The following is a 17,740-nucleotide window of genomic DNA, read 5'->3' as shown; positions in this document are numbered from 1 at the left end:
TTACGTAAGTCGATGAATCCAACAGTTTATATTGATTTGGCTAACTTGAATTTCTTTCTAATCATTAGCAATTAAAAACATAACATAAAATATTCAATCGCCGAAATTGTGAAACTATCGCCACACAAATTACAATTTTTTATTGTTTTGGAATGTTTTCAATCAAAACTACTTTGGTCATCATGTTTTAAGTATTTTGAAAAATCGATTATGTGTTTTAATATCGTTATTTTATTGAACGATTGTTTATAGAGACTTACATAATATTCCTCGGCCCAATTAAGCACAACCCAGACTTCAGTTTCGGCAAAACATTTACGGACCTGTATTTGTATGCAATCTCGAGACCTACTTTTAGGAGGTATAATACATTCACGTATATTATGATTATCGCGTATGTCCTTGACCACCTATTATATATAATATTCAGTGCTAAAGAACACGCCATGCCATCTAAGTGGAGGAAATCAAAAAATGTGAAAGTGGTCTGACGATGACGCGATGCGTATTTCCATAAGGTGGTATGAATGAAGGCATCCGGCCGCGGGTCCGGTTTGCAGTCGATGACACACAAATATTACAATCAAATGTTTGTTAATTAAACATCCACGTAATTAGATATCACTATTTGTATAGTTAAAACCACAGAGAAACGTGACTTCAGGTCGTAGTCCCTTCTACCAATTCATCTCACGTTAATATAGATTTTATATTTACTTAACCCACAGAATATCATTATCCTTAAGTAAACCACACATACATAATGTATGTCACGTTGGTGTTAATTTCGATGTTAATTTAAAATATTATAATAAGATACCAGTACAGATTGACGTCGTAGCAAGACTAGTTACTTCGCAAATTTACTAAGACAAATTCTGAATAGCAATTATTGTAGTAGTAGACCCAAGCTACACTATAATTATTTCGAACCACAGTTATAAAGCTGATAATAACTTGAGATTATAAGATAATTCTCAAAGTACCTACGCACCTAATAAAATCATGAACGAAATAATCGATTAAAGTCACGCTAGTACTTACCATCAGATACGTGCGTGCTTAATACGTATTTGGTTAATAATAATTAGGTTCTATAAAATAATAGCCTCAATGTTCAATCATCGGCTGCTTCGCTAACACACCTTTAAATGCTTGTTTGTTATGTAACACAAGCTTAAGCTTGCGACTTTGTCCGTGTAAATTAAATAAAAATGAAATCCTGTGTTGTAAAAAATTGTGTACCAAATTTCATCAAAATCTGTTGAGCAGTTTTTGCGTGGCAGAGTAACATGCATCATCGGAAAGTTTCATATTTGTAACATTAAGTAGGATAGAATTATGAATTTCGGGTGACACTCGAAAACTTGTTACTTGAAAGAGTTTGTAAGATAAATTATACAATTTAAGGTATGTTATGGATTATGTACGTACAAGATATTTCAGATGCAATAGTTTTTTTCGCTTCATAAGATCATAAATTAACGTAAAAAAACCAAGGTTAACGTGGCGTGAAAAAGTTTTGTAACAGTAATGCAGACTAAGCGATTAGTACATAATACTGTGTGCGCTTTAGATTGGACCAATTACTTCGTACTATTATTAGATTTTTGGTCTATTATTATAAAGTATAGATAAGCAACGGGACCACATACGGGAGCGGTGTGCTGGCGCGTGTCGTACGCGCTCCGTTGCGCAAATCGGTGCACGCGTTAACACACTTTCTGCCGTCTACTAACCGGGCTAAAAACGCATCCGTTACACGCTCACGGACTAGCCTACAGTCTACGCCTCCACACAAGTCCACACACACTGTAACGATGCGCTCTTCGTACAAATGCGAACGCAATCCTCGTCAATTCAAACTTCATGACTAATTAATTACAGGAAAAATTGCACCTAATGCGTTAGTGACATTACTAGATAGTTAACAACTTGCAACTACCCTATAGGAAGTTACATATTAATGGATTCCACAGCAACATTTCACCATTTGATAACAAATATACCCGTACGATCAATACGTACGGAATATATGCAACTCCCATGATAAGAGTGAAAGGCTTTCACAAGAACACGTTGAAAGTCTGCCCAACGTGAGCCACATGAATAATTTACCAGAAAAATCTCTACGATTTCACGCCAACTTAATTCCGAATGCGTCGTAGTTTCTATTCTGTAATTCATTTACACCCATACATTGTAATGCAAGTTCGCACCTTGCTTGAATCACTAAACCCGTGGTTATATTGTACTCACTCTCCGAAACGAACAAGTTGTGCCATAAAATATACGGACATACATTATTAAAACAATTGAAATGTTTATTTTACGCATTGAGTTCTTTACTGTAGCATAATACATTAAAGCTTTAAAGCTCCTTTTCAAGGCGACGCGGCGACGCAGTGTCAGTAACCCCGGTAACAGAAAAGTTTTCCGTGTAGTAAATAAAGTAAAAAAATTATAATAAAACATTTTACTTGAGGGCCGAAAAAATTTCCGCATCGTCGGAACTTGGAAACGATGCATGTAAAGGGCGTATCATCAGTGGGAAATACCGAGACTTATATGGTAACAGCTATTTTCGAATATATTTATTACACACGGAACTTCGCCCTTTGACAGGTAATTGAGTAAATTATTGATTGTTCAGAGGATAGTAATTGTCCTGTGAAGGAGCCGAAGGTCGTTATCACAGGCTGTTGGCTAATTGCGACATTATTTCTTCGAGCGGATCTCGTATAACTAGATATATGCAGTCGGTTGTTTCGCAAGGTAGCCTTGACAGTGGTGGGCAGGTGGTGGTGGCGGCGGCGACGGCGGACGGAAGGTGAATGTGGCGGGATCTATGTCAAGCGGCCGGCCTTGACTCCCCCCTCATCCTCCTCACAACACTAACCATTTGGACACCGGCTACTGACAGAGGCACCACTTGTACCAAACCTACCGAACTGCAACCTAAACTAATGCGATTTTATACCTATCGCCCGTAACACTATTTATTGGAGAACCAAATGTTGACTGACTTTTTTCTATTCACTAACTAACTAAAATTAATAAACTAAAACGTTGCAGAATTTATATACCAATCATTGCTGTAGCAATATTAAGGGAAACCTATTTCAAACAAAATATCAAATCAAAGTTAATCGGCATGTACAAACTTTGTGATAATAAAACAGATAAATCAAAGTAAAGCAATCGTTGTGATCGATACCTGTTTGTATTACAGTCGATCATTGATCAGGGTATTTCGTATCGAGTGAGCGGAAGGTCCGGCGAGGTTGCGAAACCGACGGGCATCTAGTGGCGATTAGTGGTCGACGAGTGGGCCATCGTTTCAACACACCTGGCCGGATAGTAGGCACGTGTACCCGTGAAAATCCGGTTTTTGTAATAATGGACAAATGTGTAATCTCCGTGTAATGAATCAACAGCGCTTAGGTCCTGTTCAGCGTCACCAATCGAATATAAACTAAAATTTTGCAAGAAAAATATTCATCATCTCTTCTAGTGATTTCAATCAGTATCACGGCAATATTAAATTGATATAGAGCTGAAGATTGCAACAGTTTTCAGTGTTTCGTTATTTATCGTAATTATTTCTTCGTGGTCGTGCCATACAATATTATCATATATCATACCGGAATGCGTCCTTGAAAAAGTACCAGTAAAATATACCAAACCATCTTGTATTATCTAAATATGTTTGACATTAGATACCCATATTCATTATGTTTACAAAGCCCATGTTTACAAGCACACATCCCTCCTCCATGTACCAACACAATCAATAAAGCAAAACAAACTAAGAGCACACGGGTATGTCGGGTATGGGACAAACGCTGCGACCTTGACTCAGTACCATCAAGGCTATTGTCTGTTCTCTAGAGCTGCACTTGCCTAACTAATACTCGTGTTAACAATTACATCATTTTGATTTTTGAATTATTTAGGTCACTGTGCTTTTTCTCAAGATGTTTTATGATAAAAGTTTTAAAACAACGACATTAAGGTCTAATGGCGGGTGTGGATGCGGGCCGCGGTGTCGGCGCGGCGGCGCGGCGGTGGCGGTGGCGGCGGCGTGGTCGCGCGTCCGACCTACATCCCCCCGCGCCTACTTACCAACTCCCCGCCATGTACAGTTACAAAGACCAGTTTTTACTTTACACTCTTTAATACACACCGCGGTAGGTCACTCGAGGAAAGTGTTGGACGAATTTTGCTTTCAACGGATCATTCGGTCATACTGCGATGAACTGGTAGAAAGTAATAGTTAATTGGTGTTTAATCATGTATTAGAATTAATTAAGCGTTTGTTATATAAAAAATAGTAACATCGTCTAGACTACGTTTGACTGCATCATGAATTTATCAGAGAATAGTGGCAACCGACGAACGACGGCATTCAAAGTTCCATATAAAAGACATCAACGCAACGGAGGTTGAAACGTGTAGGGGGATTACGATATTTTATTACTAATTCGTTTTTCATAGCTTTTGGTGCAAATGCCTAATACATAAAAAATGCAATATAACTCAACGAAAATATTTGCAAGAACACCATTGCCAATGGCCATCTTCTTATTAAGCAAATGTATTTACCTACTTAAAGGGAATTTCTTGACACAAACGAAATATCAATACAAAAGGATTACATAATTGACCCAACCCTATAACGGTAATAATAAATTTGGAAATAAGTACAAAAACTTGTAGAAATATGTACATTATATTATTGTGCACTCATGGAAAACCTTGTGACAGATGACCAATGGAAATGCGGCGGAATGCAACAACGAACTATAACGTACTTGGGTTGACTGACCTTTTGAATCTTGATAGTAGATGCAATAAATGGGTAATTTGTATGGAGACTATTTTTTAAGCCAGCGGCGCTCATAATGGAAGGCAATAACTCTTGAATTCCTCTATAATTAAACGTTTAATTTGGTATCTCTGAAGACCCGTTTTGATGGTAAAAAATAAACTGGGAATATCCTATTTCTTCGCGGTCATTAATTGTTATTTTTAAATTCTGTTTTCCCCGTTTCATAGCTTTGAGTTAATGCAAAATTAAGACAATAACTTCATTGAAATATATTAAGTGAGAGTGTCTTACTTACTACTTGCGATAATAATGATTGAAATAATAGAATGAATATAATTAAAGAGAAAGATAGCGAAATGATCAACTGAACTGATCTGAAACACCTGGACTAGACGTAAATTGTACATTCAAACCTATAGTCCATTGAAATGTTACAATTTGAGGGCCGAATATTGCATTTCTTAGAGGACGCAATTTTATTTTTGGAACATGTAGGGGGGGTCAATAGAAGTTTAACTTGAAGTTTGTGGGGTCGCCACCCTTGTCCCCCGGCCGCCATCTTGGAAAAGGGGGTCGAAACACTTTTTTCGCTATATCTTGGAAACTATGCGTCTTACAATAAAATTGTGAAAGTATAATTTGTAGCAAATTATTTTGTCTACAAATATGTTTAATAACTTTACGTCCTAAATTAATAATTAAAGAAACTATAAGCAAAAAAGTGATTTTTTTTTACAAAAATTTTTCGAAAATGACAGCCGGGACCCACAATTTAACGTGCCTTTCGAAACACGGAGGAACTCGATATGTGTAAGATGGTCACCCATCCACAGAACAACCTCGGCAAGCGTGGCTTAACCTCAGACATCCATCCACGCGGCTGTTGTTCAAAAAAATTATAGAGCAATAAAGAAAATGTTTATAAAAGAAATTGCACTTTTTTGCTTATAACTTCTTTAATTGTTAATTTAGGGCAAAGGGCTATAAAACATATTTGTAGGCAAAATAATTTGCTACAAATTATGCTTTTACAATTTTATTGTAAGACGCATAGTTTCCGAGATATAGCGAAAAAAGTGTTTCCACCCCCTTTTCCAAGATGGCGGCCGGGGGACAAGGGTGGCGACCCCACAAACTTCAAGTTAAGCTTCTACTGACCCCCCCTACATGTTCCAAAAATAAAATTGCGTCCTCTAATAAATGTAAATCTCATGTAACATTTCAATGGACTACTAATCCTTATAGACAACCGTGACTAGGTAGCAAGTATCTTTCTATGTTTTGTTGTCTATTGTGCGTGCATTAGTCTTTCATGTCAAAGACAAACGTTGTATTTGAATAAATGGACAAAGCGTTGTCACTTTACATCTTTATTTTCGACGGCTGATAACATCTTGCACAATGTACGTAAATTGAATTGCTAATCAATCAATTGACCCCAAAACATCAGGTTTTGTACAATTAACATTTCAATCGAACTTCATATTGATTATGGCATTAAAACAAAGTAGTCAAAAGTAACTGCGGCTACGTTTAGCAAAGACATGACCAAAAATCTAGGAAAAATGTTTTAAACTTTCTTATTCTATATTATAATACGGGAATAACCGTGAACAGTATTTTACTTTAGAATGCTTGACGTTTCGGCGTAGGTCGCACTGACTGCGGTCGCAGACTGACTCTATGCGTGTTCGCGTTAATTCCCGTATTCTATAAATAGTATCTAGGAAAATAATACTGAAACTGGCTTCGATTCTTTTGAGGAGACAGTATATCTGTCACTTATTTTAAAAATAGTCATTAACCTCATTTCTCAATCTCAAGTGTCAATTTTCTTCTTGAACACACAAACTCTTTCAACTTGTACATGTCATTAGTCACCTCATACATTATCAGCAATTACGAATTACAGTAATTTTACACCATAGCGTGCCAACTCCATCGAGAATCAGGTTATGTTAAAAGTTTAATTCGGAAAATTGGTACTTACAGGGCAAAATAAGATATGTTGTGGTATATCAAGTAATATTTTGCAGTTACATCTTAATTTAATAAATAAGTGGTAATAACATCTCTCAGCGTTCTTTCGTAAACTCCATCGCAAATAAGTTAATGTAACATTCTTGAAACTAGGTTTAATAAAACAATACACTCTTTTGACTGTATGGACCATGTGTGTAATATTATATAAAAACGTTCCGAATAACGAACCTATAATAATATTTATTGTATTAAAGGAAGTTCTATTTTTAGTAAACATACTTGTTCTTTATTTGTTTATTATTAAACGTATTGCTATCGAGTTAAAGAGATCAACGTAATTTCCAGCTATAACATTAAGTGAAAGGTTTTCATGTCCAATATAATTAAACAAGGTCTCACACTTTTTGTCAAGCATTTCTTTTTATTTTCGCCGTAATTTCATAAGGAAAATCCGTTAAAAATATTTACAATATTGCGTGGCTAAGAAACGGATCCGAGACAAATTAAAATTACGTTATATTTTATTCTAAGTAATGAAAAATGGAAAGCCTCGGCTTTTGCCTAAGAATTCAAACATTGGTTTTTTAATATTATTTGCTGTTAAACATTGTGATGAAAATGTATCAGGTTAAGGAGGAGGAGCAAGAACGAATTCGGTCACGCGTTTGAATCGAACTATAAATGACACAAACTATTGAATAACAACAGCATGTGGCTTCCAAGACATGCCGTCTAGAGCGAGTGTTACGAGAGTTTGGGCCACACACCCAAGAGCACCTGCCGCCCGCGCCGGTGTTGATAGATGACGGCACCGCGCACTCCGCGCCCCGCGCCCCGCCCCCGCTGGTGAAAGCTACCACCGGCTCTACACGTGTCCTGCCGACACCACAACATCTCCCACCAATTAATAAACGCGCATTAGAAAGCACTCGACACTAAGCCAAATTGAACTTTAACCTTGTTTGTTTATAAGTAAAACCTAACCTACCAAGACACTATAGCTCGTTTAGAATTACGCTGAAATCTATGCTACTTACCGTGAATTAATGTATTCATCGAACCAAAAAAAACGAAGCTCATTCATCATCCAGTTTTAATACTGACGCCGTATTTTGTCACGACCGCAATGAAACCAAATATTGAGAGTTTTTTATTAACAAGAATGGTAAAGGCAATTGTTCAACGCGAGAAGTTGTTGCATCAGATGATCTGAGTCGGGTGAGACTGTAGAGAAACAGGTGGGACAGCGATTGGGTCGAGTGTCACCACGTATGGCCCCACCAACCTACATACATTTTTGTAGTTCACGAATGTCTCATAAGCGCAGTCGGATAACTTACAATCAGACGTTCTGGTATGTGCAATACTTAAAAATATTTTACATAAATTCAAAGCGCGTACGCTCCGCATTTAAACTCGTCATTCCATAGCATAGCTCAGACAAGGTGAACAATAAGGCCCGCGACATATTCTGAACAATGGTCGCAGATACGATAGGAATCGGAAATTCGCGACTGACGTTGTTGAAGACTCCCTGCCTATTGTCGCACAACACTATACAATACAGCTCTTTATAGAGCAAGAATATATAAATATTTAAAAAAATACCCGCGACTGCACCGGTCGTTGACCGAATAAGGACTTTTGTTATACATTATATATTCGGTTATATAATACTTTTACTGTGTTAGACGTAACTCACTGACAGACGCGTTCGATGAGGATATTCATATCAAACAAATTATCACAGATTTTGACCACGTAAGAGAAATACAAATATCCCACATCCGTACACAGCAACATGGTCATAAATGAGTTAAAATACAAATAGGCGCGCCCTGTTACCATGATATGATGTTTACACAAACTGTATACATACATACACTACGTACATTGGTGTACAGGTACAGACGGCACTGACAAAGCCAACATTTGGTTGTTTGAATTATATAACACAAATACAGGTTATTAGATCCTCAACTAGTATTAGCGAACAGTGACAACATCCGTTACCATTCATCCTCACAGGCAAATGAATGAGTTTAATGAACCATTCAGTATAACTAAGGAATAGTACGTTTAAAGGTATTCTTACACCTCTGTTCTACAGAAAAAAATGACCACATTTTAGAGTTAAGCTTTACTAAACTGTAATTCCCATAAAGGGTACAAATAAAATTTAGCTTAATTTTTTTTTTTTAAGTATAAGCTTACCCTAACGTGCTTATGTTCATAAAATGCTTAAATAAATACGTGTTTAATAATATTCATAATAGATGGTCACAAAATAATGCAAATTTTTAAATGGACTTACATATAATTAAAAGATGTTCGAAGATTTAATGCCATCATTCAATTAATAATACAATAATTTCCAATAATGAAATCGACATTAAAATACACACATAAAAGGCAAAGGTCGCGCCGACCTACATTGCTCAATAAACGTGTTTAATGGGACATCTCGCCATCGTGTGCCATTAGACGAAGAACACAGAGTACGATCAAAGGCATTGTCGATTCATAAAGCGTTTAACACTGAAGATTACCCACCGCACCACCCGCTACGCGCTCTGCGCCGGAAGATGTAATCGCAGGACACGAGCATTCTGTTCTTGAAGGACGTATGTAAACGCAAACTGCTTACAAGTAGATATAATAAGATAAAGACGAATATACGATGCAATAAAAAAACAATCAGTACCCAGAGGTAAATCCAAATGCTTGACATTAACAATAGTTTAAACCGCTTTGTTCTGTCTTAATCTCTATTCAAATCACATTGATTCTTTGTTCAAACATATCGTCTATGTTATTTTGAGAGAACTGGTATTTTATATAATACTCCGGTTTCATCAAATAGCATGGGATGAAATCGAAAGTCTATCCTAATATTAGTTGTACTGTGTGACAATACTTACGAAAATTGCCTTGACCAATCTAACAACCATAACAACTTCGACAAATAATATTCATTTAAAGAGGGAAATATTACACAATAATGTGTCACAAACGTCACTCGTCGAGCTTCTGTTTGCGTTCATTGAAATATACCTAAAGACAATACTATTGAAGAAACTATAATTATCTGATCCTTAATATAGAACAAAACGTGTTCTATAGAAGCAAATAAAAGGTATTGAGAAAAGTGAAATAAATCATAAATATCATCGATGTCTTAAAAGTCTCGGCCCCCGATGAAATTAGGTAACAGTATCTTGTTTTTAGAGACTACTAACGCTGCTGGGAATATAATAAGTTTAAACAAAAAAGGGTTACTGAACAAAAAGTCGATATAATTGTTTTATTGATGTGAAGAGGCGCGAGGTACTTTCACCAGAGGTCTCACGCCAGCACGGCGCGGCTCTACGACTCGGCTGACACAGCCACCAAGAACCCAAGTAACGTGTGTACTAAACATTTATACTCTATCATAGCTCATTCATTCATAAAGTGAAAGAAAAGTAACCGAGTATTGGTAGCAACATTTTATCTTTAGTCTCGTCGACGCGTCAATGTTTCGGACTACTTCCCACAATAAAATGCTTAGGGCAATAACCTGAACTTATATTTTTTAACGTCTATGGAATGAGAAGTAGGTCAAGACGAAACAGGTTTAAAATTAAAATGTCTACAAGGAACTCCATTAACAGAATAATAAATTCACATGTATAATGTTATTTGATGGATCTTTGGATTACTGTTATTTAATAATTTTGGTAGGTAATAACAGGGTGTAAATTTTGAATAATTTTGTCGCTAGTGATAGTTTAATATGTTACATAAATATAAAATATATCAATAAGCCGAGGGCTTTCTATAGCCGTTAAAAAAACGAAATTGAAAATTACGAACGTGTATCTACGAAGTTCAATATTTGCACAACAAATGGGTAAATAACAAATGCTGGCTTAAAGCTTATACAAATATTGCCGAAGACAACACACATTTATTTTTTATTTCATTTTTCCGTTGTCGGTCTTGTTAACTCTGCGTGTTTTTATGTATCGATGAAAGCTAGAAAGACCGTGAAGGATTGGCAATTAATAATATTTTATCGTTCTTAGATATTGAAAGGTCGAATAGCAATCAACATTTTTTTCTAACATTAATCAACTTTATTAAATTTAAGCAAGGTCTGAAAGATATTAACTGCAAAATGTATTAAAACAGAGTCAGAGTAATATTTAGTTTCTTTGAAACCATTAAAAACCACCGAATATATGTCATTAAACAAAATTAATCCGAAGTATTTCAAATGACGCAAATTCGCCGCGGCCTTAGCAACAGACGTAATGACAGCCGAAACATAGCCGCTCCTTATTTATATAGCCCATTTGCACTTTCCATTCGGCTCGTGATCGAGAAGGCACGGTACACATATTAATAAGCTGTTCGGTTTATCCCAGTACAATAGTCTACCTACTAACACACAGTGGAATTAAATGTTCGTTCTATTTAGCACCCTGTACTATGACAAGGTTTTAAGTTACGATTTGGCATGCAGCGGGACCCAAAAGCATTAAGACAATTATCATATTAATGTATATTTCTGTATTCTGTTCACGCGTGGATATTTCCAATGAATTTTATAAAGGTATCCCGATATCATAAGATTTTATCTGTATCTTTAAGACTTTATGGCCTTGAAATTTTTTGGCACCTTTTTTATTTGCTAAACACAATTAAATATCGTCCATTTTTCCTGCAGAATTGATGGACATGACTAAAATAAGAAACGTTGTAGTCAGTAGTAGATTTAAATAAGTGATATACCGAGGCATGGAACGTAATGAAATAATTTGCGTCAATCAACAAGGAGCTGTCAGGTATCAATTCTGATCAGTGATCACATCCATAAAGATCAATCAATTCGTATTCCAACAAAAGAACTCTATACAAATGTATGTAGATGCCAACGCGTTACTTTTATAAGCTCACGCATCTTCATACATTACATAAAAATAACATCAAGTACTTGGATAGTAATAAAAGCAATTGAGACGTGGAATGCAATCTTAATACGATATCCGAGTCCTATAATTTATGGTATCGATGTGAGACAAAAATAGCATTGGAAATCCACCTTATTGATGACACAGTAAGACCTGGCAAAAGGCAACGAAGTCAACTGTACTGCATGTTTGGTATCTAGCTATAACCTAGTTTATTCCTTGTGTGTAAATGTCAACAGGATTAACGTATGAGCTTACCTTCTTGTGGTTCCAGAGCACGTTGACGGAGGGTTTTCCACGGCGGAAGTCACTCTGGTCGATGACGTCATCGTGTATCAGCGACGCCGAGTGTATCATCTCGCTGATCATCGCCACTTGCCTCTGCGACGGCAGCAATGCACTGCAGCGTAACATTACATCATCACTATACTGCTAATACCTTATTATAAAGCTTAAGTGTTGCATGTAGATTAGATCATTACAATGTTATCTGTCGTCTGCGTATTGAAACTCAATACATCATTTAACTTACAAAATGATTCCTTCAACGGGATCGACGACGATTGACCAGAGTCAATAGAAATGAGTTCAAGTGTTTTACGTGTGTTTCGACTTAAGATTATTATATGATTAATAATTATGATTAATAAGTGTCATACGAATGATTAGCACGTAAGGGTATATTTTATTGTCGGTTTCAATCAAAAGAAGTATCATGCATTACATATCACAGTTGATTGAATGCCTCTGTATAAGAAACAGATGTAAAGTGGAACAAACTGGTTTTATTAAAGTTGCTTGTTAACTTTTTTAAACTGTTGTAATACAACAGTTACTACACGAACATTACGTTCATTTCTCTTTAGAATCCAGTATCGATCACGAATCAAAATAATATTGTAAAGTGAACCATTAAATTCTTATTCATGAGTGGTGGTAAGAAAGAAATTTCGATAAATTGCAACACAATTGAATACAATTTAAAATGCATGGCTAGCTTTTTATTATTATAAAATAAAGTTCACGTATATTAAAATTGAATCGCGTATTACTTTGCCAGACATAAATATGGATTCTAGGGACAGTAAGTGGCAGAAATTTGGATTTCCCCTCATCGATCTGGACTGGCGTGCAACTATGTCGGAATACCAGTTGATAATATCAACGCACCCGGAATATCTACCGCAGAACTAAAAAACCCACATAACTTGACAATGAATCAGATTTATTTTAGATAGGAAAAAAATATATACGTGATAACTTTTTGGTTAAAGCATTGTTAAATTTTGATATGATACATTGTAGATACAATGTTTGAATGATGGTTGCCCTGAGTCATACAAGCACGCATCACAATTAAGGCTGCAAGTAGAGTCATCAACATAACTAATGTCGACCTTGACAATCGGCACACGAGATGTATCAATCAACACTTGAACCTACTCGCTAACAATAGGGACGATTCTGTTGTGTATACTGCGCTAAATAAATATTATTTTATATCTCTTTCCAACAGATATAAGGAAAAAAATATCACACTTTGAGAATTTTTTAACGGTCTTTACGGATTAAACTTCCTTGGTAATCGTTGATGAACGATTTTTTACAATAATTCATTATTATATAATGTGTGTTTGAGTTGTCCAATTATATTGATTTATAAACCAGCTACGAGATCAAACGACGTATTTATCGCTTTTGGGCGATTCTTATTAGTTAGACAAATAAAAGTTTGAAGTGCAGAATTGCAGTCTGCAATACAAAATAATATCTAAGTAGTAAATAATAAAAAATGCAACGTTGTTACATCTGAAACTGGAGCATTACATAGCATTCCCTCGATAACTCTACAAACAGGTCACTTATGCATGATGAAACTACGCACGCGAGTTTGTTAACATAACACAATACTTAATTATACTTAAACAGACAAGTTCCAAGTAAATGTCAAATTACTAAAAAATACTAATTGTAGTCTAACTCATAATAACACATTAAGTGCAATTATCTCGTTCTTGAATTAACCATTAAGACATAACAAATAGTCTTTAAAAAAAAGGATTAAAGTAATTTATTATTTGACTGCAATTACCAATGTCAAACACATCGTCTTAACGTTACACGTTCTTAAGATATAAAAAGTATTTAGGTTATAATAAACAGGTCTTATAATATTGAGGAAAATCACATTATTATAATAGGCGTAGTCGATAACTATTGCCTCAAGAGATTAGAACAGCCTTGGTCAGCGGCGTGGTTGCGCATGCCTCTCGATGTGCGAGATAGTCCGAAGGTCCAAGACGATACTCACACATTTATACTACCGATACATATTTTAAATAAATAAAAACAAACAGAGAGCACAATATTTTTTGCCATGTTCAATCTTAAATAACTTAATGCAACCAGGTCTTAAGGTAAGTCATGGTCAATTCATCTAATTATAAATTATTGGTAGGTAATTAATTCGCAGACAATGCGTGTTTTGTTGTTTCAATTTAAATATTCTTAGCATGTAAGGGCGGATCGCAGCGAATCATAGGAACACACAAACACAATGGACTGAGTAAGACATGTAAGTACATAATTGAACTTGCACTGAATGCACAAATATTCCCGGTTTTTCGAAATCCAGACTTTCCTTATGGTTATCATAAGGAAAATCGAAGCATTCTGTGTTTCTACGAAGGGCGTAAAGTACAATAGGAATTCTAAGAAAGTAAACAGTACTCTACTTTTGAATTTTACTGAAAGTACCTACATATAGATTCGTTTGCATTTATACAACTAAACGAGTGCCCATTTTAAGAATCGAGATTATCGAGAATGTATTATACTCGTAAGATCTCAATAGTTCTGTAAAGGAGGTTAGAGGACTTTGGTGTCATTTGCACAGATCTTCTTATCTTATGACGACTGCACCTTCGTCTTTCTATTCTGAATATAAATGCACATAGAGTGCAGCCTTCGATTAGATTCAATAATTAATAGTCTCGTGACATTAAAAATCTTGTTTGTTCAAGGTCTGCGTCGAGACATTGAACTATGGAGCGTACGGTCTGATGACCGAACGCAATCCAAAACTATTGGCAAACACAAGTTAAGCAACAAGTTCAATGAATTAAGCGAAAGGCTGAGAAATATTTGTTTAGATATCGCACTCAGTCGTGCTTCCACGTCGCTTCATTTCATTATAGTCAGTGGTTTACAGACTTTCAAATATCTATACTTTATGGAATCTATCGATTAAAACGGGAATCAAGATTGCATTACAATTATAAATGATGTTATTATACTATCAGTCAAGGTAAGATCGGCACGTTATTCAGTGACAAACGGTTTTCAATGGAATGTTTAACCCCAGCGTGATAAAACAGTGTTTATGCTTATAATTCTTGTGGTTATTACTACAAAGAAACATTGTGGGTTGACCTGAGTCTTTCTAACTTTCTTTACTTTCTTACCACGACGCATGTTCGTGATACAGCACATTGTTACGGCAAACTTATATTTAGTTAGCGGTACACTAACTAGCCTTCATCTGTGTTCGCATATTATATGTTTTACATTTATCCTTATTTAGGCTTTATCAACTAAAATAACAACTAGAGCTATTTCCAAGTCGAGAAAACCAGCATTTTTATTTTATCATCCTCATTCAAAAGATATAACTTATAATTTAATATTTCATACATCACCAAAAGCGTTTTAATGATATCAGATACGAACTAAACGCTTAACAGTTATCATTTAAGTACAGACAAATAACTTTGACCGTAATTTTTTAGACAGTTTATTTAACAACTACATTTTATTTTACTGATTTTGAATGAACTCGATTATTTAGATCCCTAGTAACAGATATGGTCGAATTCTTTTCATTAGCGTAATGCACGTAAACACGACAAAGGAATGCACTTAATTCAATTAATGATCAACCACACATTTACGTGTCATTTAACGTGGTAATGATACATAATACAGTGAACGTAAATGAGAAATTCAACAGTAAATAAGTAAAATAGCATGTATTTATTACCTGTTTTCTCCATAAACGTGGTAGTTGACTGCTCTCGCCATAAGTATCGCGACCATCGGCCTAAGCGCCTTGCCCTGTCCGTCGAAGTAGTATGTGGCTATGGTGTTCAGTTCTGGTTGGTTCGTGTTCCGCTCCAGCTCCTGTCGGTCAGAGGGGCTACAGTCGAGTTGGGATCCAATCTCATTTAAAAATATATCAGCTTGCACATGTATAATACATCATTTCAAAATTATCTTATGACACTTAATCTAATGCATCGTAATCTGAGGTCAAAATGTTACAGCATCTATCAAACAACAACTTCATAATCTATTTAGACCTATAAGATAAACGGTTAATATCGCGTACAAGTACGCTAGCACTTCGTATTCATATTGAAAATCAAACATAGACTGCTACTTATTGCATAAATTGCATACTTCCAAGCTAGTAGGCATATTACATTTCGTGAAATTGAAGAGGGTAATTCCAATATCACTGTACGGACAAATGAATCGTCAATAAAGTGTGACATTTCTCCTCTCTAGTTCACTTTCTAAGATAAAAAAAACTATGTACATATAATGTGTGCGCAACCTGTCGTCTTTGTGAAATAAGCACGCAAAGTTACACGTGCTACGCCGTCGTAGACACTGCTACGAAATTCACAAAATGATCTATCAAGGACCTCTAAGACAGATATTGAAATAATTGCTTAGTTATTTATATTTTAATATAATTACGACGTTCATCGTGACTAAAAAGTCAAGGTTACTACTAGACTGGGGTGTGGCTTAATTGATAACAAAGACATCACGTTGATCAGATAAAATCGATAAAATTTTGTCCTGTGTTTGTATACTTAATAAGCCTGATCAAAAATTCAGATTCTAACTAAATCTTTATAAGGTCACTATTAATGAAATGGAAAGCGAAATTGAAACCCTTCATTTTTGTTCTTCGTTTAACGTGAAACTTGTTCTAGTAGGTCATAGAGAATTCACGCTTTTGATTTTATCGGTCGTAATGTGGCCAGATTCTTTAACGGTCTGAATGTTTTGATTATATCTCATTACAACTAATTAATTGTTCCTACAAAATACATAACTACGATATAAACGCGAATGTTCCTTCAATTATGAGACTAGAACTTGGCATGAATGATAATTATGATACGCAGTTTGTTGAGATCGCTAACGGTGGCCGAGGCGATCTTACAACAGAGATAATTTGCAACTGCCTGAAGGACTCGGTGGTGTTTTCAGCTAGGCGGTGTGGTAACCACCATCGCCTTTTGATTGACGCAAGCTTGACGCAAGTGTCCTCTTGCGATGGCGGACAATGCGAATTTCGGCATTGCCAATTCAATTATGATTGTTGAACATCAATTTTATTGTTTCACTGAGGGACATATTATGCAAATTCATTTAGAATGATTTTCATTTACGACCCATCTCAAAATTTTGTAACTTTACACTAGTGCAAATAACTTGTAAAATAGGTACGTCATGAAGGTATAAAATGTTCAAATACTCACATTGAAATACAATAATTATTATAATTAGTGAATAGGGTCATCGATGTCAATTTACGTTATCGTTCAACGCTAGTAGTAAATTTGAGTCTCAATGGGTGTGACGCCTATTCATATTCACTCATTAAACTTTCAAACATTTTGCAACAAATACCTACCTATTTTGACATTGAGGTTTGTAGGTGAGTTCGATATTAAAAATTCAATGCAATGCAATCTTATTAAAATAAGATTATCTCGTCAAGTTAAATGGTAGTAAATTGTAGTTAACTAATGCAAAATATGAATACGTTCGAATGTAGTATTGGTAATTAAGTCAAAGTTTTGTTAATATACATACAAATGTAAATATTGTATGAAACCACCAGTCGTCGGTGGCTGTTGACTGTATACATTCAAATCATCACGCAGACTCGTTG

General features: G+C 35.5%; 1 protein-coding gene across 1 annotated transcript in view; it reads right to left on the bottom strand.

Moving 5' to 3' along the window:
* qless (decaprenyl diphosphate synthase subunit 1 qless) overlaps positions 1-17,740 on the bottom strand; it is a 39,287-nt gene that overhangs the window by 8,160 nt on the left and 13,387 nt on the right. The window contains exons 3-4 of the mRNA XM_076115643.1: positions 15,809-15,948; positions 12,028-12,169 (exon numbers count right to left, since the gene is read on the bottom strand). Of these exons, the coding sequence (XP_075971758.1) occupies positions 12,028-12,169; positions 15,809-15,948 (282 nt within the window). The remainder of the gene's footprint in view (positions 1-12,027; positions 12,170-15,808; positions 15,949-17,740) is intronic.

This window comes from Anticarsia gemmatalis, chromosome 6, assembly GCF_050436995.1.
Source record: "Anticarsia gemmatalis isolate Benzon Research Colony breed Stoneville strain chromosome 6, ilAntGemm2 primary, whole genome shotgun sequence".
Taxonomy (NCBI): Eukaryota; Metazoa; Arthropoda; class Insecta; order Lepidoptera; family Erebidae; genus Anticarsia; species Anticarsia gemmatalis.
This window is presented reverse-complemented; position numbering and strand designations above follow the sequence as displayed.